Source organism: Fusarium phalaenopsidis (genome assembly GCF_050370095.1).
Source record: "Fusarium phalaenopsidis strain FUZ10S chromosome Unknown contig_32302, whole genome shotgun sequence".
In the NCBI taxonomy this organism is placed as follows: domain Eukaryota; kingdom Fungi; phylum Ascomycota; class Sordariomycetes; order Hypocreales; family Nectriaceae; genus Fusarium; species Fusarium phalaenopsidis.
The window spans coordinates 5,135,782-5,156,711 of NW_028145405.1; the positions used below are offsets into that span (position 1 = coordinate 5,135,782).

Sequence of the window (20,930 nt, forward strand, 5' to 3'; positions counted from 1 at the left end):
GTCCAAATCTCCGCGGATACGGGGCGCCGTGAATTTTTCCACCGCTCGCCGGCCGGTCTGGAGATGCTTGGCAGAGGCCGAAACTGCCGGGGCCTCAATATGTCAGCTCTGGCTTCAAGCTCTGTAAAAGAGATGATATCGCCCGAGTCGAGAAAGAAAGAGAAGAGAATAGCTTCAACCAGTGCTGGCTTTGGATGATTGACCTGGGGTCTAGTCCCGATTACCTTCTTTTGTTTCTTTTCGACGATCTTTACTAGTCCAACTGACTACATACACTCCCTTTTCGTCTTAACTCACTCCTGTCGTTCACTTATACAAGTCGTTCATCACCATGTCTCGTCTTCTCACCCTCGCTGCCGGCCTGGCGCTGGCGGCTGCTCAGCTCTCCTCCACCTCGCTCGAGAACCACGTCGATGCCCTGACTCTGGGTAGCTCTTTCAACCCCGTCCAGGAGGCTTACTGGACCGGTTTCCCTCACCATCGCCGAACTCCCTTCGCCGTCTCTCCCGATGGCAAGACCGCTTACCTGGCTTACCTCGATGCCAGCGGTACCGGTGTTCACGTCCAGGGTGTTGACCCCAAGACCTTTACCACTGTTGGCACTCCCGTCACCGTCAAGGCTGGTGAGGAGGCCGGTGGTCTTGTTGCCCACAATGACGGCTTTGCCCTCCTGACCAACGAGGTCGTCTCTGGAGAGTCCAAGGACCCCCTCCCCGTCCTCTACAAGTACACCAACGGCAAGCAGACCTTCCGCACCCTCCTCGGTGGCTCCGGCCTTGGCGGAGACTCTCTTGCCTCTCCCGATATCAACGGTGACCTCGTCTTCTCCGAGAAGGCCGGCTACTACGCCGCTTACATCGTCGTCACTTCCTACTCTGGCTCCGCCTCGGGCCACTTTGGTGATGCCATCCGGTATATCACCACCGACGGTAAGATCGAGGAGATTGCCGGTGCTTCCTCCTCTTGGGGCTGCTCCCACAACACCGGTATTGCCTTTGAGGAGGCCGACGAGCCCCCCTTCGCCTCCCTCTGCGCTGAGGACCAGGGTGCCATCTGGCTCAACACTGAAACCCAGGGCATGGGCAACAACGGTGTCAAGGTCTCCAACGAGATGACCATCAACGGTGGCAGCAACGAGCCCATGGGTGGAATGGGCGGCTCCTACAGCTCCCTCGCTCGCTTCATTGGCTCCGACTCTTACATCTTCTCCTGGGTTTCCCGTGGTGCTATTGACCTGACCCTCAACGACTGGATGGGCCAGGGCTACACCAAGGCCCAGAACCGTACCAACAACCGCAACGTCGCCATCGCCCTCTTTTCGGACAAGAAGACCCTCGTCGGTGAGCAGGCTACTTCTCAGGTCGGTGCCGCCGACGGTGACAGCCAGGTCAACTGGGTGACTGATGGTGCCAACGACTGCTCCAACGCTCACGCCGCTGCTTTCGATGCTTCCAACGCCCTTGTCACCTGGGAGGAGATCTCCAACCCCGTCTGCCCCTTCGAGGCCATGGGCTGCAAGGGCAAGTTTGCCGGTACCAAGTTCCAGCTCGTCGACTCCAAGGGCAAGAAGGTTGGCGAGCCCATCTCTTCTGACGACACCTACGTTGCTGGTGACATGGTCACCATGGCTGACGGCCGCATCTGCTGGCCCTACGTCAACATGGCCTGGTCTCTCGATGGTCCTACCCAGGGCTCCGACGTCACCAAGATCTCTTTCGCCTGCATGTCCAACGGTGCCGGCTCTGGCTCTGGCTCTGGCTCTACTCCTGCTTCCAGCGCTGCTGCCTCTCAGCCCGCTGCCACCAAGTCTGCCGCTGCCAGCTCTGTCAAGCCCAGCGCTGTCAAGTCCACCCCTGCTGCTGTAGAGCCCACCTCTGTCCAGGCCGTTGAGGAGTCCACCCAGGAGTCTGCCACCGTCCCCGAGGGTGCTCCCCGCCCTTCCTTCGCCCCTGTCTCCCAGGATGTCACCAACATCCTACCCGCGCCCACCAACGGCGCTGCCTCCTCTGCCGCTGCTGAGGAGCCCACCTCCGTCGCCGTCGAAGAGCCTTCTTCCGTCGTGATCAAGCCCTCTGACATTGCTGTTGAGAACCCTTCCTCTGTGGTGATCAAGCCCTCTCAGCCTGCTGCCACCACTGCCCCTGACGCCGAGGCCCCCGTTGCTACTGAGTCTGCTGCCCCTGAGACGGGCGATGATGAGGACTGCGACGAGGAGCCCTCCTCTGTGGTCATCACGCCCTCTCAGCCTGCTGCCACTGACGCCGAGTCCCCCGTTGCTACTGAGTCTGCTGCCCCTGAGGCTGGTGATGATGAGGACTGCGATGAGGAGCCCGTCTCTGAGGCCGTCGGAGCTACCACCGAGGCTGCCCAGGCCCCCTCTGCCACCCAGGTTCCCACTGGCACCCGCACCCGCAAGACCCGTCCTACCCGCCGTCCCCGCCCCTCCGGCTACCCCTGGGGATCCGGCAACCAGGTCAAGAGCCAGTGCAGCACCAAGACTGTCACCCATACCGTCTACGTGACTGCCACCGCTGCTCCCTCCTTCTAAATACGAGCAGCAAAGAGTTGAGCTGCTGAGAAGGCAGCTGGAGAGCAAAAAATAAGGAGACGAACAGGCTTGAGGTTTTCAACTTTCTTGGATTTATATAACTTCTTGTGTATAGTAAATTTATTGGCCGGCTCCATGTCTGATGTCTGAACGAGATTACGTGGGTCCGGAGACTTCTTGTTATCTCAACCAATGTTTCTGAATGATGGCTTGTGATGTGTGAGTTTGCTTTGGTTGTCCACGGCCGAGTTGCGATGTACAGACCATGTTGACATGAAGACGAGATGTGCAACAACTCACCCGTAGGTCCTATCGTAACGATATCCTTGGACACCATCGAGTTGCAGGGCATATGTAGTAGCAGGGGTTCTCTTACACACCGATCGGTCTGAAGGTTCCGGCACCGGTAAGATGACCGAGGAGCAAGGGTGCGACATAGGCGAGGTCGTAGCCGATAGACCTTGTCAACTCTGTACGGACAAGAACCCCACAGGATTGATATTGTATCGTTGGTTGGGCATCATCTCACTGTTCTAGACCATTCTATAACATGGACGTGTTGAAAACGAAGGAGTAGCGGTGTCATTAGCACGGGGATGAATCGGAATCTCGAAGGAACCCAGCCCAAGAAAGGGTTTCATACATCTTCTAACCTTGGTCATGGTTAACGACTACAGTCCTAGATATTTCCCTCTGGTCGGATCTTGTCCTGTGTAGTTGGCCTCGGCTGGGCCAACAACATCAAGGTATCTTGACAACAGCAGCGTATCAACCTGGGCGTGGTCTATCGCTGTGGAAAGTGACAGTTTCAACTCCTTAGCGGTATCGGGACAGGAAAAATTCACATTGGGCACAGACACAAAGGTCACAACCGGAGATAGAGTTCCAGTCCAATTTTGTAATACGGCCTCCTTGTTCCAACATCGTTTTTATGGGACTGAACCACCAGGGTTCCCCCAAGTACCGCTCGTGAGACATGTCTTGAGCATGTGAATCCGGCAGTCAAGCACGAATTTCCCATCTGCTCTTCACGTGGAAAAATACAGAGGGTCTAGTTTTGAGGCCATACACAATCATGGAACTAACGAAGCAAAACCTCGAGTCATGCCCTTGCATTCTTACAACTCACAAAAAATGCCCAGACCAGCTTATCATGAACGGAATGCTACGCATCGGTTAGCTCTAGCGCCGTCGTAACCATTCCTATCTTTGCCACGGAACATGGCCTTTGACCGAGGAAAGTGGGTATACACTAAGCTTGGCGAGGAACTGTCGTCATCGGAACAAAAGTTTACCTTGGGCCTTTTCCTTTAAACGTCGCTTACGGCCCAACTTGGAGTCGTTGAAGGAATCTGGTCTCGTGCCTGTTCAGAGGTGCAGAGCAAGTTTATACTGCTACTTTGTTTCCGCGACTGAGTAAGCCGAGACCAGAAGGGAATCAGTCTTTGTCTTCGCCATGCACCGCACAACGGCTAACGGCGTCGGAAGGACGGATGAGGAGACGCCGCTACTGGGAGGGTTTTCTTCGAAACGGCAAAGGACCGGCTTGAGAAGTCATCTGGTAGACGACCTCCATTTCTCGTGGACAGATGCAATTCTCCTCGCCTGCTATGTCGTGACCGGACTCCTCGACAGCGCCTCGATACAGGTCTGGGGCACGTTTGTGTCTATGCAGACAGGTTAGTCTTGCTTCAACTCACCGAAACACAAGGCTGACAAGTCCTCAATAGGAAACACGGTGTATGTCGGTCTCGGTCTCGCAAGCCTTGCAACAACAACACCAGGCCCCAGGCTCATCAAGTCGGCCGTATCCATCGCCGCCTTTTGCCTCGGCTCCTTTGTCTTTGGTCGCTTCCACCATCACTTCTCTCCGCGACGCCGCTGGGTCCTCGCCGCCTCCTTCACGATACAGGCCCTCCTCACGGCAGCGGCAGCCATCATCGTCGGCGCGGATCCCCCGGGCGGCGACGACCTCGCGTGGAACGTGCTCGTGCCCATCTCGCTCATGGCGTTCCAGAGCTGTGGACAAGCAGTGACGAGCCGGGTGCTCCGGCGGGACGCCCTCATCAGCGTGGTCCTGACGAGCGCGTATTGCGATCTGTTTTCCGACAGCAACCTGTTCAAGTTTGACAACGTGCCGAGGAACCAGAGGGCTCTGGCGCCGCTACTACTGCTGCTAGGCGTCGTCGTGGGAGGACTCTTTGCTCAGAGCTCGGTCGGGATCGCAGGTGCGCTGTGGGCTGGCGCTGGGTTAAAGATGTGCATGGTCATGGCATGGTTAGTCTGGCCTTCGGAGGATTAATGTGGATGATCTTCTGCGCATAGATAGACGGACGTCATTGTACGGCAGTTCAGTTAGTCAACTGATGTGACGGTTACAATACATGATGGCGACATCAGGCATTTTCGGTTTCCTGAAACCCGCGGCCGGCACAACGCGACCATTGACGATCAACTGACCAAGGTTGCAGAACCTCGTCCCGAGGTCGGGCAACCTTTTCAAAGATTCCAAATAAAAGAGAGAGAGGAAGGAAAAGGACTACCGAGAGGGGGGATGGTTGCACAGCGTTGATAGTCTCTAATGCATCTATCTTTCGGGATACTCGATCTGGGCAACTCGTAGCCAAGTGGACTCTTGTGATTCGTAATCTCCCACCCCATGGCTAATCTTTTCGCGTTTATTATTTTCCCCGGACAATTGAATGTGAGAGCGCATGACCTTGTCTTACTCCGGGACCGGAGGGTACCCCACTCCGGGCCCGGAGCCGAAGCCGTCGACCCGTCTAGGAAATAACGGGCGGAGCCTTGTGTCACGGCGGCTGCAATTGGGTCGGGAAAAAACGAACTGCAGAAAGAATGAAAGTGAGTCAGTTGGGATTCTCTCTCTCAAACGCCGTTTCGGGAATAATCAGCCATCGGGTCATGACGGCAACGTCCGCCTTTCCACGCATTGGGCAGCCTTGAATAATAACTTCCCCTGCCCTTGTAGCATCCTTTGGGCCCCCGCTCGCCAACAGGCTTGACAATTGGATTGCCGAGCGGGCCTTGCCTGTGATGAGTTTTTTTCTGTCCTTCGCCCTCTAAAGACTTTTTTCACTCTCTTCGAGTCGCGTGCTGCGCGTGAAGGTTGGGATTTGAAGATCTCGGGTGGGGGTAGCCGCCTCGGGCTCGGCTCGCTTGTCTCTCCCCATCTCGTCACTCAATCAAAGCAAGTGGACAAGACAAGGGGAGGGGGTCATAAAGGTTCCGCTTGTGAGACAGGGCTCTTTTGCCTCTTATTCATTTTAAAACAGGCATCCCCGCGCAAAGGACACGCCGCACTTGAGGGTCATGTCGCGTGTTTCTGCAGCCCAGCGGCGATGGTGTTCGGGAATAAAGACAAGCTCTCTGCAGTCTCGGCTTACAGATAACCTTGTTTCAAGTCTCAACCTCTGTAGAGAGAGGAAGAGACACACACAAGAGACGAAAAGGAAAGACCCATGGCGCCACTGCGAGTCATTGGACCTCTCAAGTGTTGATGTGATCTGATCGGCAGTGGATCCTTGCCATGGAGCTCATCCATCCATCCATATCCATGGCCGACACTCTCTCTCTCCCCCGCATTTCCTCTCATCCCGAACGAGTCTGAGTCGGCGGTGTCCATGGGCCTGCGCCTGAAAGTGGTGCTGTTTGAAAAAAAGAACTGGAGAACCAAGACGGACAAGAAAAAAAAGCATTTCATTTCTCGCTCTCTTATCTCAACCACATCTCTTCTACTACCACGCCACCCCCGGCCAGATCACGATATATATAGGCCTCTTCGTCCTTGGCGTTTCTTGTTTTCTGGGTCTTGTCCCTCTTTACGACCAGTATAGCTTCTTCTTTTGTTTGTCGCGCCGCGTTAAATAATCGCCCATCCACCAGAAAGGGGTCGCCCGTACCACACATCCTTTCGCCTCTGTCCCCTGCCGATCGCCGACCATCAAAAACAAATCTCGACGACATCATCTTCGGTGCCTCTTTCAACGGCCGCCGCTGACGGCGCGCGGCAATGTCGACCATGGCCGCCACTCCTCCCGAAAAGATTCCTATCCCCATCCCGTTTCCTCCTCCCGCAGCCGTCGACGACGTCGATTCGACCATTCTTAAAGACGATGTAATACCTCAACCACTTCGACTCTCACAGACTCACCTCTAACGATGTTCCCTTAGGAACTCCCCGTCCACTACGATGTACATATGAGCCCCCTCGAGCGCGACCTGCTCTGGAAGCAGGACCTGCGCATCATCCCGCTCTCGGCCGCTATCTACTTCCTCTCCTTCCTCGACCGAACAAACATCGGCAACGCCATGGTGCTCAACCTGTCCACCAACCATGACATGCAGCACGAGACCAAAATGACGGACCAGCAGTTTGTAAACTCGCTCATGGTCTTCCTCGTCTCGTACGCCATCTTCGAGGTCCCCAGCAACATCCTCCTCAAGAAGTTGCGTCCCAGCCGATGGCTCGCCTTCCTCATGTTCTGCTGGGGCGCCATGACGATCCTCACGGCCGCGACAAACAGCTTTGCCAGCGTCACCGCTGTGCGATTCCTGCTCGGCACCTTCGAGGCCGGTCTGTTCCCCGGCTTGGTCTACTACCTGACCTTTTGGTACAAGCACGACGAGCGCAGTGTTAGGTAAGTTTGGCCGAGGGGTTCATGAGCCTTTGGTCCGGCTTGGCACGGCACGACACGACATACTTACAATATGCAGGGTCGCCTTTATCCTGGCATCAGCGACACTTGCCGGCGCAGTGAGTTAACCTTAAATGAACAACTTGTCTAGCGACTTACACTGTCTAGTTCGGCGGCGCAATCGCCTACGGCATCGGCCACATGAATGGCACGGGTGGCCTCTCGGGGTGGCGTTGGCTCTTCATCCTCGAGGGCATCCCGTCGTGCCTGGCCGCCTTCCTGGTGCTCTTCTTCCTGCCCGACTACCCGGAGCGCGCCAAGTGGCTGTCCGAGGCCGAAAAGGACATGGCCATCCACCGGCTGTACTACGAGGGTAGTAAGGAGTCACAGCCAGCCATGACCTGGGCTGAGGCTCGCGAGACTCTGACGGACTGGCGCCTGTACGCCCACTACGCCATCTACTTTGCCTCAGGTCCGGCATTTGCCAGTCTGAGCTTGTTTGCGCCGTCCATCACGGTGGGATTGGATTTTGCTGACCCCGAGGCCCAGCTGATGACTGTGCCTCCATGGGCCATCGCATACGGTAAGTCTTTCGAGTAGTTGATGAAAGAATGGCGCTGATTGTATATGTAGTCTGTCAGGTATTGGTGGCGTGGTCGGCGGATCACTTCAACGCTCGAGGCGTCCATACAGCCATGGCTTCGACCGTTGGCGCCATCGGTTTCATCGTATCAGCAGCTCTACCCGTCCACGCCTACAAGGCACGGTATGGTGGTCTCATCTTAGCAACGGCAGGTTCTTTCTCATGTATACCGCCTATGCTGGGATGGCTCAGTTCCAACGTCTTCACAACAGCGTCAACAGGTCTGGCCATCGCCATCAACGTGAGTCTGGGTGGCGGTATCGGCCAGATCCCCGGCGTATGGATCTACAAGACATCAGAACGTGACGACGGCTTCACAACCGGTCACTGGGTCAACGCAGCACTGCTGATGTTCGTGGCCATTGTGGCTCTGGGCCTGAGGGTGTTTTATGGCTGGAAGAACAGGCAGCTCAGGTCGTACGCAGAGAGCCACGAAGTCCCATATCGATGCTTCAAGTTGTAGGACCGGGAGCTGCGCGGGGGCGGTGCGTTTTTCTGCGATATATTTACGTACAAAGTGAACCAAGATAGCATAGGAGTTTGACGTGCTCGGCGTGATGTTTTATGATGTATGATTGTGTTTATAGCAATGATCTGCGTCGTTCAGGCGCTGTGTATATGTGACATCTTTGTGTTAAGTTTTCGTGTTATTGATGAGAGTAGTTTCGAATACAAGTTGCTCAACTAGCAGCATCAGAGCAGATCAGGGGACCTGCATTCCATATCTAGGAATATCAAGCAAGGCACAGACGCATTGTCTAAGACGCTGACGACAAAGGCGTATGTCGTTGACGCGCCTTGTTCAAGGATCCATGCTAGTCAGGGCGTGGTCACTTCCAAGCTGCCATTAATAGCATGCGTCTAGACGTCAAGGGCAAGGTAACACTCGACATCCATCTTAGATCTGAGAGATAACGTCAAGCGGCCGAGACAAGCTCATGAGTTCCGGTGAATGATATCAGCAAGTGTTGGCCATCAGGCGCCAGCCGCGTCATGACATCACATCACGCATCTGTCTCGTCTTTTTTGGTCAGAGACGTCCCACGAAGCGAGAGAGCCGCGTCATAGCGCTTATGGGCGCCAGAGTCCCCAAAGAGAAATTCCTTTCGAATTGCCCTCGCATTGAAGTCTTAAATGGCGGCATTTCGATGAGCGGAAATGTCGGACTGGCAAGACATGAGATCCCGGGCGAACATTGGTCTAGACTGGAGATGGACTGCCCATGGCCAGGATGTGCTGGGCTGAGGATGGAGATGATGGCCAGGTACAGGCCAAGGCCCGAAGAGAGCCAACGTGCAACATGGACCTAGTGCGGTTTCAAGAGTGAAAAAGAGTTTTCACCAACAGCTGTGCCGTCAAATCAGTGAAGGGCAAGCAGAAATAGAGTCGGCAAGCAACACGACACCGTATCGAGCTGAGGGAGTTATCCGTACGGTACAGCGAAAGACGAGACGTCGTCAGCCTTGGCTTCGTACAGTACAGTATGCAGCCAGGGTCCGAACGAGGTCCAGACCCGGCCAAGGGCAACCTTCACGGGGACATTGGCACGTCCGAGTCGACGGGCAGCCGATGGAGGGCATGGGGCATGGGATGGATGGCATCAAAGCAGTGGATGACCCTGTCAGAGACGCAAAAGCCAAGCGGCAAGCCCCCGCTCCCCAAACCCAAAAGCCGGTTTTGGGCTGACGTTGCGTGTGTCTGCCAGAAGCGACAGCAAGAGTTGATCCGGGTCAGCCTCAGTGAAGGGACAACCTGCTGCTGTTGGGTGCTGGCCCTGTGTTGCACCGTATGCAGGTGTATCGCGGTGCTTCGTCATGATCAGCATCCAAGGTCAACATTTTCCATTCTTGTTGCAGAAATGAAGCAATAGTCAGTGATGCAGGTTGTCTTCCATGACTCGTCCGTCGAGGAACGGATCTGCTTGGTGACACCATGGATGTAAAATAACGAGGGAAAGAAAAAGAAACAAGCTGATGCCTGCCAAGAGAAAAACCGTCTCGGCAGTGGAGAGATCTAAAATGATTAGCCTCGAGATAATACTGTAAACAAAAGAGTCCATCATCACAAGCCCCGAGTTGCATCGATGGAGAACTGGGAACCGGGAGCCGATGGGACCGCTGTAGCCGGGGAACCTACTGTAACCTTGGAGCAGGAACAGTCAGTGGCTGCTTCCTAGCGCAGTGTCCATGTTGCTGTCGCTCTCGGTTGTGATGAATTGAAGCTGCGCGTGCTCGGGCTGTGATTTCAGCGACCCTCCCGCTGGAACAGGCGCCACTGGGGAGCCAAGAAGGCGTGCAGCTCAGCCAGGGGCCGTGATTGGAGGGTCGAGCTGTACAATGCCCGCTGGCGACAGGGAAATGACGTCGTCGGCAGCGTCATAACGGGGCGGGGCGGAGATCTCGCCAAAGCACGATTCCCAGCTGTAGCCTGTAGTCTCTTTGAGAGAAACACCAGCGTCCAGGAATGAGGGTTTGTCAGCTGCGCATTACTGACGAGAAGATATTGTATTGTGCTGTAGAATAACATGGGCAAAAGTGGTGATGCCACAGAGCACATGCAAAGGCACAAGGTGGCTACCGATTAGCCCACTCAACAAGGGAATGCGGAGGGTGATGCCATCATCATGTCCTCGTAGAGTAATGGGTGTCGAGGTGTGCAGCCTCAGCGGCGGCTTTGGCGGCCTGGACCCTTTTTTAGCTTATGTCATTCCCGTAGGCGTTCGCTTCCCTGGGGGTGTAATGGATGCAATGTACTGTTACCGTCAAGGTACTGCCGCTTCCGTGATGAATGCCCCCGGACATTTGGTGCTTCCCGTCGCGGGTGCCGTTTCTCGTCTTTGGTCTCAGTTCGTCACTTTTCTTCATCGCATCACGTTCCACCCCATGACTTGACTCGAATCTGATGCTCGAGAATGCCCTGACTCTTTTCAACTCAACTCTTGCTTTGTAATTATTTTCCACCCTCTGTCAACTGCCACTACCGGCTTGAATTCAATCCATCTCAACGTTCTACAACAGGGTTCGTAAACATCACGCCTTGTTTTTTTTCAGCACGGCCTCGTCTCATCTCAGCCGCCGGACACGCCGTTCTTACCACCAGTTTTCTGGGCTTCATCCCAACACTGTCTGTCCCAGGCTGCCTGTTTCCACTCTATCGGTTCAAACAACGGCCTCGAAGCTGTGGCTTTTTCCATCTCTCACTTTTCATCAGTGACCTCACCTCACCCCCAGACTCTCCGTTAAACCCCCTGGATCCAATCCAACCTATTTCCAGGTTTCTCGCTGGAACCAGACGCAAACGCGGACGCCCCATCTCCATCTCCACCCCATCCGCCTGGGCTGGCGCTGGCCTAGAATCCTGCTAAAAACTGCCACTGAAAGTGGGCTTGCCTTGCTGCACTGGTACTGGGCTGGGCTGGGCTGCCCACTCTTTCCCATTCTTTAGGTCCCTCCGCTCCGTCACCTCTCAAATCTCTTGACCTCCCGCCCCCCATCAAAAAAAGAACTGGGCTCTTATTAGCAACCACCAACCACAAGGCAGTCACCTAATTCCATCCTTTTCTGCTTTCTCACCTCCATCCATCCATCTCTTCCTCTCCAAACCTACTACGCCTTCCTCTTCAACCTTGACCTTCTCCTCTTCGACACTACTTCAGCTCCTGTCCCATTCTCTGCCACGCGCCACTGCCACTGTACGACGTCAGATCCCCTACAAGACGCTCCACTAGAGTAGAGCTCCCTTCTGCGACCTGTTAAACCCCGCATCATCCGCAGCTCAGCCAGCCCTGTTTCCTGTCCTGTCCTGTCCTGTCCTGGCCTGGCCTGTCTCTCCAGACTGTTGAGCTCTGCGACACTCAACACACGCCCGACGACTACCATCACGACTCGCACGACTTAGACGGCAAACCGCGCCCTAGACTAGACCAGAGAACCACGTTCAAGCTAGCTACCACGAGCTCCTAACCCCGACTTTTGTGGCAAACTCCATTGTCCTCCGTCGTGCTACGGCAGTAGACCCAAGGTCCAAATTTCTCTCCCAAGGCGGCTTGTCGCGCCTAGACGACAATTTCGACAGCCATGTCCACCATTCAACAGCTAAAGAATTTTATCCGGCACGGTAAGTCGTCATTTTGGCCAGTGTAGCACCAGCGCTGACTCTCGTGCTCCAGGCAAGCAGGCTCGCGCCGGAAACCCTGACGAGTCGCCGCGTAAGAACGAGGCTTCTCAACAACCTGCGGCTGCCCAGCACAAAAATGCGAGCGACCCCGGCCACGGACATTCGAGCGCACGAGATCCCGTCGACGACTACGCAAACGAGGAGTACTCGAGCAAGAAGAAGCGCTACGATGACGAGAAGCTTGCCAAGCTCGTCGCTGAGGAGAACGCCAGTAAGAGCAAGTTCCCTCGCTACCCTGGCCTCGAGCGCTGGGAGCTCGTCGACAAGATGGGCGACGGCGCCTTCAGCAACGTCTACCGTGCTCGCGACACCACGGGCGAGAGAGGCGAAGTCGCCATCAAGGTCGTACGCAAGTACGAGATGAACAGCATGCAGGTGAGCTTGCCCAGGGTCGTCTGTATCTGCGTCGCCCTTTCTCCTTTTTTAATACGTGTGTTTCTTGCTTGCTTTTGGCGTATTCTCTCTTTTGTCCCCATTTACCAACACCACGGGGTTGTCCCCTTCATAGGGAAACAAGCATTTACATCCAGACTTCAAGAAAGTCCCAAAGGCAGCAGAGGTGCGAGAAGATTTCTCTTAACTATTTCTTTAACGTCTGGGCCGCCATCTTCGTCGGATTTTCACTTATTTCCGTTGTCTTCCCGACGAGGATAATTGGCCTGCAGACTCGTGGATGAACTAAACAGAATACTAACCTGAACGCAGCGATCCAACATTCTCAAGGAGGTGCAAATTATGCGCCAACTTGACCACCCCAACATTATCAAGCTTGTCGAGTTCTCCGAGTCACGGCAGTACTACTACATTGTTCTTGAGCTTGCTCCCGGAGGCGAGCTCTTCCACCAGATCGTCCGCTTGACATACTTCAGTGAAGAACTCTCTCGACACGTCATTTTCCAGGTCGCCAAGGCCCTCGAGTATCTCCACGAGGAGAAGGGCGTCGTTCATCGGTATGTCATGATTTTTTGCTGCCTGGTGGTTGATGTCAGAGGGCCAGTCCGCACCAGAAATGGTGATGCCCCTCCTGACGTCATTTGCCCCTGCACGGCCCTGGATGAGATAGCTGACCCCTTGCCAGTGACATCAAGCCCGAGAATATCCTGTTCAACCCCATTCCTTTTGTGCCGTCCAAGCACCCCAAGCCCAAGCAGCCCGGCGATGAGGACAAGGTCGACGAGGGCGAGTTCATCTATGGCCAGGGCGCGGGCGGCATCGGCCAGATCAAGATTGCCGACTTTGGCCTTTCCAAGATTGTGTGGGACAACCAGACCATGACGCCTTGTGGAACAGTTGGCTACACGGCCCCCGAAATCGTCAAGGATGAGCGGTACTCCAAGTCAGTCGACATGTGGGCGCTGGGCTGTGTGCTATACACACTACTCTGCGGTTTCCCACCATTCTACGATGAAAGCATCGAGGTGCTCACAGAGAAGGTGGCTAAGGGCCAATACACCTTCCTGTCGCCTTGGTGGGACGACATCTCCAAGTCTGCCCAGGATCTCATCAGCCACCTCCTGACGGTGGACCCTGAGAAGAGATACACCATTACAGAATTCCTGGCACACCCTTGGATCCGTGGAAATGGGCCCACCCCTCGCGAGGAGAAGAAGAAGCCCGAGGTGCTCCGAGCCTTTGACGCGACCAAGTTCGAGGATGCTGGTAAGCGCTACGACTTCCGATCTCCTGGCGCCGTCAACCTTCGTGAGGTGTTTGATGTTGGCTACGCCGTGCACCGCCAAGAAGAGGAGGGCAAGCGGAGAGCTCAGATCGGTGCCAAGGGTGGTCCCGCAAGATTCATTGGCGCCCTCAACGAAGAGGATGAGGAGGATGAGGATGTCATGCAGATCGACGGACAAGATCCCAACGTGGCAGCCAAGCCGAATGCAGCAACCCAGGCTCTGGAGCAGAGCATGCGAAAAACCAATATCCGGGACCAAGAACAACACCACGAAACTCGAGGACGGGAGCGTGAGCGCACTGAAAGGGGATACGGTCAGCACTCGGCGGCTGTGGCTGCTGCAGCCCGGCAACAAGTACGAGACCGAAACCGCCAGCGTGGCGCTTTCGAGCTGAACCTGGAGAACGCCACGTTGTTGGGCAAGAGAAACAAGAAGGTTCCCATCATGGGGGCATAGGGGCCCATTGGTATAGAGTCGAGGGGCGCTTCAGCAACAGAGTCGCCAGTGAAGGCTCAGCCTCTTGACAGGCGTTCCACAGAAGTTGGATTTATGTTAGAGGGCCATCATTAGAAGAGGGTCCTAGGGTGGATGTTGCACATTCTTGTCCTGGTCCAGATTATCGGGAAGACGGTTGGAGGCCCGACGGGTCGGAGCCCAAGGGCTCATGTGGACAGGGAAGGGTCAGATTACTGAGACGAGACTGACTTGCATTGTGGCGCACGGAGTATCGGGTAATGACATGATGCTGGCTGGCCTTTGGGGACTCGAGACGATTTGCAGACTCTTCATGTCGTGTAATTATAAGTCCCAGGGCGGGCTTGTCTTTTGACGTGCGTGTCGAGGGGGGGAGTGACGGAGGGCAAATATCCTTTTGGGCAACATGATCCATCCATAGGCTGGGAGTTTGGGAATCTCGTTACGTTTGAAATCCATGACAATGTGTTGAAGATTGATATGGCGGTGTTGCTTGTGCTGCAGTGAAGTGACATGGCCATTCTTTGTTTGCTAATATTCATCATCCTCATCTTCGTCGTCGTCGTCCAGATCCTCACTGTCTGATGGTTCAACACCCGATGCCTTCTTGGAGCGATTGGGATGGGCCTCATGCCTGCCAGTCACGCAACCTTTTTCACTCCCGGTATTATTACAGCAATTCCATGTGAAGCCATCTGGGTACTCCTCACGCATCTCATCCGTATCAATAGTTCCATGGCAATTTTCGTCATGGTCCGCCCAAAAGTCACCATCATAATCAACCTCAAGCTCTCCTGTCACATGGTCATCAGCACATTTGTTCATTCACACACACAGACTGCCAAACACTCACCCCAGTGGTACCAACACGCCTTTTTATCGTTTTCCTCCTCGGTAAAAGGCTGGTCGCACTGTACGCATATCAAGAGCTCGCCAGCCGCCTTGCGCTTCTGTCTACCACTGCTACCCTCCTTGAGCGCGTCAAAGTGTTCGAGGGCGTGTCGCTGGACTGTTCTATCGCTGCAGAGAGCGCGCAGGACAGAGCGGATTTGGGACTCTGGGGCGTTGAGTAGCTCGTCAAGGGTAGAGCCAGCCATCTTGCCTCTTTTGGGTCGTATCTTGGTTCAAATTGGTTGTTTTTGTTTGTTAAGTGTAGTTTTTTTCCTGTTTGTCTTGCCGTCGGCCCCGAATGACCTAATTATTGCGGCATACAAACCTCCCCCGACCCCCCGCGACTAAGCAAGGGGGTGCGAAGGGCAACCCATACCGGCGCACCCGGGAGCGCGATTAATATCACGTGATTTCCTGCGCACCCGGGCGCCTCAATAAGATCCGTTATGTAAGCCCGAAAAAGGGGTATCATCCTGCAAATTGGCACATCAATTTAACGATTAAGAGCTTCTACGGTCTCAATTCAACGACCAAGAGCTTCTACGGCTTCAATTCAATGATCAAAGCATTAATTGAACGATCAATAGCTTCTGCGACATTAATTAAACGACCAATAGCTTCGGTAGCATTAATTCAACTTCCCGCGCCTTTCTTCTACGCCCCAATTTAACGATCCATAGCTTCTATGGTATTAATTTAACTAGCCGTATCTTTCTCCTGCTATAATAGACCTAATTAATACCCCCCGTTGCTTCCCTGATGATATTCTTCCTCCTGAAGGCCAATATAGCTCGCGCGAGGAACTATTCGCATTAATTTAAGCTTAGGCAGCGCCATAAGGCTATGCCTTCGTAACCAGAAAGTCTAAGATAACTACTAGTGGAAGAGTTATGGCTATATATAGCTGTGACCGTGCCGGGAAGCCCCCTTCCGCCTTAGCCTCAAAACGGCGTCGTCAAACCAGCTCACGCCGTATTGAGTTGGGGGAAAAAGGTGCTAAGCCATTTTGGGCCATTGAGCAATTTCCTGTACGTAGAAAAAGGTCAGAGACCAGTTGCCTTCGGCCATCAGCATCATCATCACTGTCATCATGGTCAATGAGAAAGGAGCAGCTTTTGGGCTCTTTCTCTGACCAAATCTCCGTTGTTATCAATTGATCAATTGCCCTTACTATTTTATATTGTGTTTGCCTCACCGAGAAGTGTGTGGGATCCTTCTTCAGAAGTCTTTGAGAAAAGTTACACGACCATACAAACTGGCTGTGGTTGGTGTGTTCTGTTCCTCCAACAAAGTATAGACTGCTTCTTCTCGGTCCTCGCAAAGGAAGACCTAAGTAAGACCATATTTTAACTGTGGAGGAACAACAACACAACACACAGACCACCCACAGCCAATTGAGGCTGCGAGGGCTGCTTAATAAGCAGTTGAAAAAGAGGTAAATTAGAAGGTAAAGATGAAAAGAATGGCTAGCTAAGAGCTGCGGCGGAAGATGCCTCTTTTGATCAGGTGGTCACGTGTTCAAGCACGTGACTAACAGGCTCGCCCGAGCCCCAATTCAATATATACTCGCTCTATTACCTGCTCGTTATCCTCGTTATCGTCATCGGGATCCTTTGTTATATCTGTAATTATTATGACTATATATATAATAACCCGTATATTAACTGTAGTGTGGTCTCCCCTGGCAATTATTCCTATAGCAGGTGCGGAAGCGGTGCCTGAATTGCAAGCTGATGACCCCTGTGCTATCTTCTAATGATATAAGGAAGCACGAGAGGCCTGGTTTAATACGTTGCCTCGGGGAGCCTTGAAGACCAATTAATAATACCGGAAGGCCATGGGGCTACCGCTACGGTATAGTAAAGCAGACTATGCCTAGTGCTATGACTATAAGCAAATAGGGCGTAGTTGCAGGGTAAGAAATAGCCTTTGAGCTTGGACTAAGAAGGAGATAATGAGTTATCTTGATTGGGATAAAGCTGAGAATAAACGGGTTAAATAAGGCGTTAAGAAAGAGAGGGCAGGGTAGCCCTTCGTGTAGCGGTGTAAAATACCTTATTTATAAGAAGGTCTTTTATAAATAAAATTCTAGAAAAATAAGCTTATAGGATATAAGCCTAGGATTTTATTACCCTTTTAGGAAGGTCATGTAATCTCGGACTTAGGGCTTTATTATAAGCCCGATAACGCCGTTAAACCCGTCTCCTTCTATAGGGTATTTCCTATCCGGTTTTAAATATCCTAGTTTAAAACCCGATAGGTTTTAACTTCTATTATGCTATAACTCGGCTTCTAGTCATCCGTTACTAGCAAAACTAATAGGGTTTTAAAGCCCGGAATTAGGGCTATCCGACGGTATAACTTCTATCCGAATCGGGCTAATAGATTCCGAGCCATTTACTATATAAGCTATAAACCCTCTCTTAGAAATAGCTCCTAAGATCTTCAATCAATTCAGACAATAAGAACACTAATTAGAAGCTGGTCTTCTCTATTTTAACCCTATCTTCTATTTGCCCCACTCTTATTACTCTATGATTCCTTACCTAGCCAATCAGCTTTATATAAGGACTGATTCCACTGCCTATTCACCTCCTATCTCTATTACCTACCCTATAGTCTTTGAAGACTATATTTCCTCTATTTTTCAGTCTTTTACAAGCGGCGAGGTATACAGCATATCTGGGATGCTTATGAAAGAGATCGCGAATTATAGGAGGCATGTTATAGAGGCAAGAACCCCCCCAAGAACATTTATAGGTTTAATAGAAAATATAGTTAATATATATTATTATAAAGAGAAAGAAAAGAGAAATATCTAAGTATATTTATTATAACCTAATGGCTCGATTTAATATAGTTTGAATTGAAGAGGGTTATCGCTTGTTCACACACATATTCCGGGCTTACATAACAGATCTTATTGAGGCGCCCGGGTGCGTAGGAAATCACGTGATATTAATCGCGCTCCCGGGTGCGCCGGTATGGGTTGCCGGTGCGAAGCCAATCTTGTAAATTAATTGCTCTATTTTTAATCAAAGCCCTTGTCTTTCGTTTATCGTCGTGGCGTTTAGTTTACAGAAGAAAAAGAAAAGAAATCCTTGTCATATGTCTCTTTCCTGGTGATGGTTGCGAGATGGCTTATTTTCGCGTTTTCGTCACATCCAAACAGATAGTGTGATTCAGTGTTGAAGGATGGTTTCACCCATGGCAACTGATGGATATTTCATGCAGGCTTTGGGCACTCTTGAATAATATATGAGTTGTTCCGTCTTTGCATGTCTTTGTCCTGACTTGTTCTTTTCACCTGGACTGTATCGTTCATCCTGACCGTCAACTTGCTGCAGCTGTAGCAACTCTGGTCCTCTTTAGGCTTCTCTAAACCGCTGTTTAGAACATTTATTCTCTCAAAGTTGGTTCCCTGCTCTATAACCTTTGAGTTGGTTGCTCCCGTCCACCCTGACTGTCTCATCTCTAACTCTCTGTTCCGTCAAGTCACCCAATCTCAACCGAAACCATGCTTTCCATCGTCAAAACCGCCGTCCTCTTCGCATCTCTCACCGCTGCCAAAGACTACGAGCGTCCCGGCTGCGTCTCTGGAGCCCATGTAATCGTCGCCAGAGGCAGTCTCGAAGCTCAGGGCCCAGGCATCATCGGAGAAGTCGCCGACAAGATCCTGAATAGAATTCCAGACTCTGACATGGTTTCCCTCGTATACCCGGCCCAGTACGATCCTTATGAGCCGTCTCAGACAGAGGGAGTTAGGACCCTGACTGAGGTTGTCAACAAGTACGCCAAGGCTTGTCCCAAGACCAAGATGATACTCCTTGGTTTCTCCCAGGTAAGCAGCCCAAACCATGTAACAGTCATTAATAGAAGTAGGGTGCTGAGTTGACATAGGGTGCTCACATCATTGCCGATGTCATGTGCGGTACCAGCTCCGAAGGCTTTCCAGCTACAAAGCCACAACCGCCCAAAGTTTCTAACAAAGGTAAACTTATATCACCATCTGTAGTTACTGCGTTGGATACTGACAGAGAATAGTCGCTGCATTGGTCCTGATGGGCGATCCAAGCACCACCGAAGGCCAACCATTCCACATGGGAAGCAGCCAGGGCAATGGAGTAAGTAAACAATTCAATGTCATCCGAAATAAGGATTGAAGACTCACAAAAGGCACCTAGATCTTCCCCCGCCAGCGACCAGGCGGCTGCCAATGCATCTCCCACAAGACCATCTCATTCTGCGACGCCGGCGACCCCTTCTGCGAAGCAGGAAGCCATGATCTGGCCGTCCACATGAACTATGTGGTTGCTTACGGAGATATCGCTACTGACTTTGCTGTTTCCATGTTTCACCGCGCCTGAATGCCACCGTCATGTTCGAATGATCACGGTGTGGCTTCAGGGGTAGGATATTGGTACGGCTGCTCGTCACGTACTGGGACAAGAGTGAAAGCTGGGAAAGTCAGGGAACAGTTGGATATATGGGCATGACATCTTTGATGGTCGGGTGAGGATAGGAGGTGAAGTGATACTGGTCTTGTACATGAAAGGGGGCCAATCCATTGCCCCTCGCAGTCAACTCGACCTCAATACCAAAGCCCAACGGCTCTCGTCTCAGCTTCTCCTGCTGTAAGGCTCAGAGAGCCGATAATTCGCTGGCGGTGGTACTGTTAAGTTGGCAGTGGCGCGCCAGTGCCAGAATCTTTGGCGCTGCCAGAGCGCATATCATAAAGTCGCCCTCAGGCCCACAGATCTTCTGTTTCATTCTTCTTCACCTTCACTTCTCACACCTCGAGATCGCTCTCGAAAGCTCTCTAAGACATCCCGATCAGAAATCACCTTCTTCCTCCCTCCGCCCACAGAAAACACCAAGTATCGCCGATACATGCACACAGTAAGTCGGCCCCAAGGCTGCCATATCACCAGAATGATCCCTTCTTACCTCTTTTCCTAGAATTTCGCGTCCAGAAAATCAGGTCCATGTTTCTATTCTTGATCATCACGGCCTTCCTGGCCTCTTTGGCCTCGGTCCAGTGCCCTTCTGGCGCACACATCGTCGTGGCTCGTGGCAGCGAGGAGCCCCAGGGGCCTGGCGTCTTGGGTCCTATCGCTCAGCGTATTCAGAACCTCGTCCCCGGCTCTGATATCGAGTCCCTCATCTACCCTGCTCTGTTCGAGCCCTACATCCCCTCGCAGATGGCCGGCGTTGCGGCCATGACCCAGCTTGTTGGTGACTTTACCCACCAGTGCCCCGACACCAATATCATTATCCTTGGGTATTCTCAGGTATTTTTATTGTTTACCTTGCTACGAATGCCTCTGACATTGTTATAGGGTGCTCATGTCATCATGGACACCTTCTGCGGTGCCAGCTCCGTCGGTTTCCCTGAGACCACTCCCCTGCCCGCCTCTATCGCCAACAAGGGTAAGCAATAGCAATATCGGCGTCTTCTGGTCATTTCTAACCATCATAGTTGCTGCTATCATTGTCATGGGTGATCCCAGTCTCGTCGAAGGCCAGTCCTTCACCGTCGGGAGCAGCGATGGCAGTGGCGTAAGTCCACCTCACCATCAACTCGTTGAACATCAACTCACCTCGTTCCTAGGTTCTGGCCCGTCAGAACCCTGATGGCTGCAAGGCAATTTCTGACAAGACTATCTCTATCTGCGACGCTGGAGACCCCTTCTGTGAGGCTGGTAGCCAGAACCTCACTGTCCACATGAGTTACGACACTATCTGGGGTGACTACATCGTCAGCCGCGCTTCCGCCATGTTTCAGTCAGCTCAAGGTTGAAGACACACGCCCTGATGTCCCTATCTAAGGACATATTGGTGATGAGCTGTGTTGGATGAAAGAG

General features: G+C 52.8%; 7 protein-coding genes across 7 annotated transcripts; 6 read left to right on the forward strand and 1 right to left on the reverse strand.

The window, feature by feature from the left end:
• Positions 1-331: 331 nt before the first annotated feature.
• LRP88_08941 (uncharacterized protein) lies at positions 332-2,548 on the forward strand (the record flags this gene model as incomplete). The annotated part of the gene is made up of 2 exons (XM_083245437.1): positions 332-1,725; positions 1,777-2,548. 2 exons carry the CDS (start codon positions 332-334, stop codon positions 2,546-2,548), a joined length of 2,166 nt encoding a protein of 721 aa, XP_083099931.1.
• Positions 2,549-4,004: 1,456 nt separating this feature from the next.
• LRP88_08942 (YoaK family protein) lies at positions 4,005-4,850 on the forward strand (the record flags this gene model as incomplete). Its single annotated transcript, XM_083245438.1, has 2 exons — positions 4,005-4,227; positions 4,279-4,850. 2 exons carry the CDS (start codon positions 4,005-4,007, stop codon positions 4,848-4,850), a joined length of 795 nt encoding a protein of 264 aa, XP_083099932.1.
• A 1,737-nt stretch (positions 4,851-6,587) lies between these two features.
• Positions 6,588-8,309, forward strand: LRP88_08943 (major facilitator superfamily domain-containing protein; the record flags this gene model as incomplete). Its single annotated transcript, XM_083245439.1, has 5 exons — positions 6,588-6,683; positions 6,740-7,206; positions 7,283-7,319; positions 7,372-7,786; positions 7,837-8,309. The coding sequence occupies 5 exons, from the start codon at positions 6,588-6,590 to the stop codon at positions 8,307-8,309; spliced, it is 1,488 nt and encodes a 495-aa protein (XP_083099933.1).
• A 3,613-nt stretch (positions 8,310-11,922) lies between these two features.
• LRP88_08944 (kinase-like domain-containing protein) lies at positions 11,923-14,157 on the forward strand (the record flags this gene model as incomplete). Its single annotated transcript, XM_083245440.1, has 4 exons — positions 11,923-11,962; positions 12,015-12,397; positions 12,728-12,972; positions 13,101-14,157. The coding sequence occupies 4 exons, from the start codon at positions 11,923-11,925 to the stop codon at positions 14,155-14,157; spliced, it is 1,725 nt and encodes a 574-aa protein (XP_083099934.1).
• A 549-nt stretch (positions 14,158-14,706) lies between these two features.
• Positions 14,707-15,272, reverse strand: LRP88_08945 (uncharacterized protein; the record flags this gene model as incomplete). The annotated part of the gene is made up of 2 exons (XM_083245441.1): positions 14,707-14,969; positions 15,029-15,272. 2 exons carry the CDS (start codon positions 15,270-15,272, stop codon positions 14,707-14,709), a joined length of 507 nt encoding a protein of 168 aa, XP_083099935.1.
• Positions 15,273-18,583: 3,311 nt separating this feature from the next.
• LRP88_08946 (uncharacterized protein) lies at positions 18,584-19,433 on the forward strand (the record flags this gene model as incomplete). The annotated part of the gene is made up of 4 exons (XM_083245442.1): positions 18,584-18,907; positions 18,967-19,057; positions 19,111-19,190; positions 19,251-19,433. The coding sequence occupies 4 exons, from the start codon at positions 18,584-18,586 to the stop codon at positions 19,431-19,433; spliced, it is 678 nt and encodes a 225-aa protein (XP_083099936.1).
• Positions 19,434-20,051: 618 nt separating this feature from the next.
• Positions 20,052-20,866, forward strand: LRP88_08947 (uncharacterized protein; the record flags this gene model as incomplete). The annotated part of the gene is made up of 4 exons (XM_083245443.1): positions 20,052-20,357; positions 20,406-20,496; positions 20,546-20,625; positions 20,678-20,866. The coding sequence occupies 4 exons, from the start codon at positions 20,052-20,054 to the stop codon at positions 20,864-20,866; spliced, it is 666 nt and encodes a 221-aa protein (XP_083099937.1).
• Between the last annotated feature and the right edge of the window lie 64 nt (positions 20,867-20,930).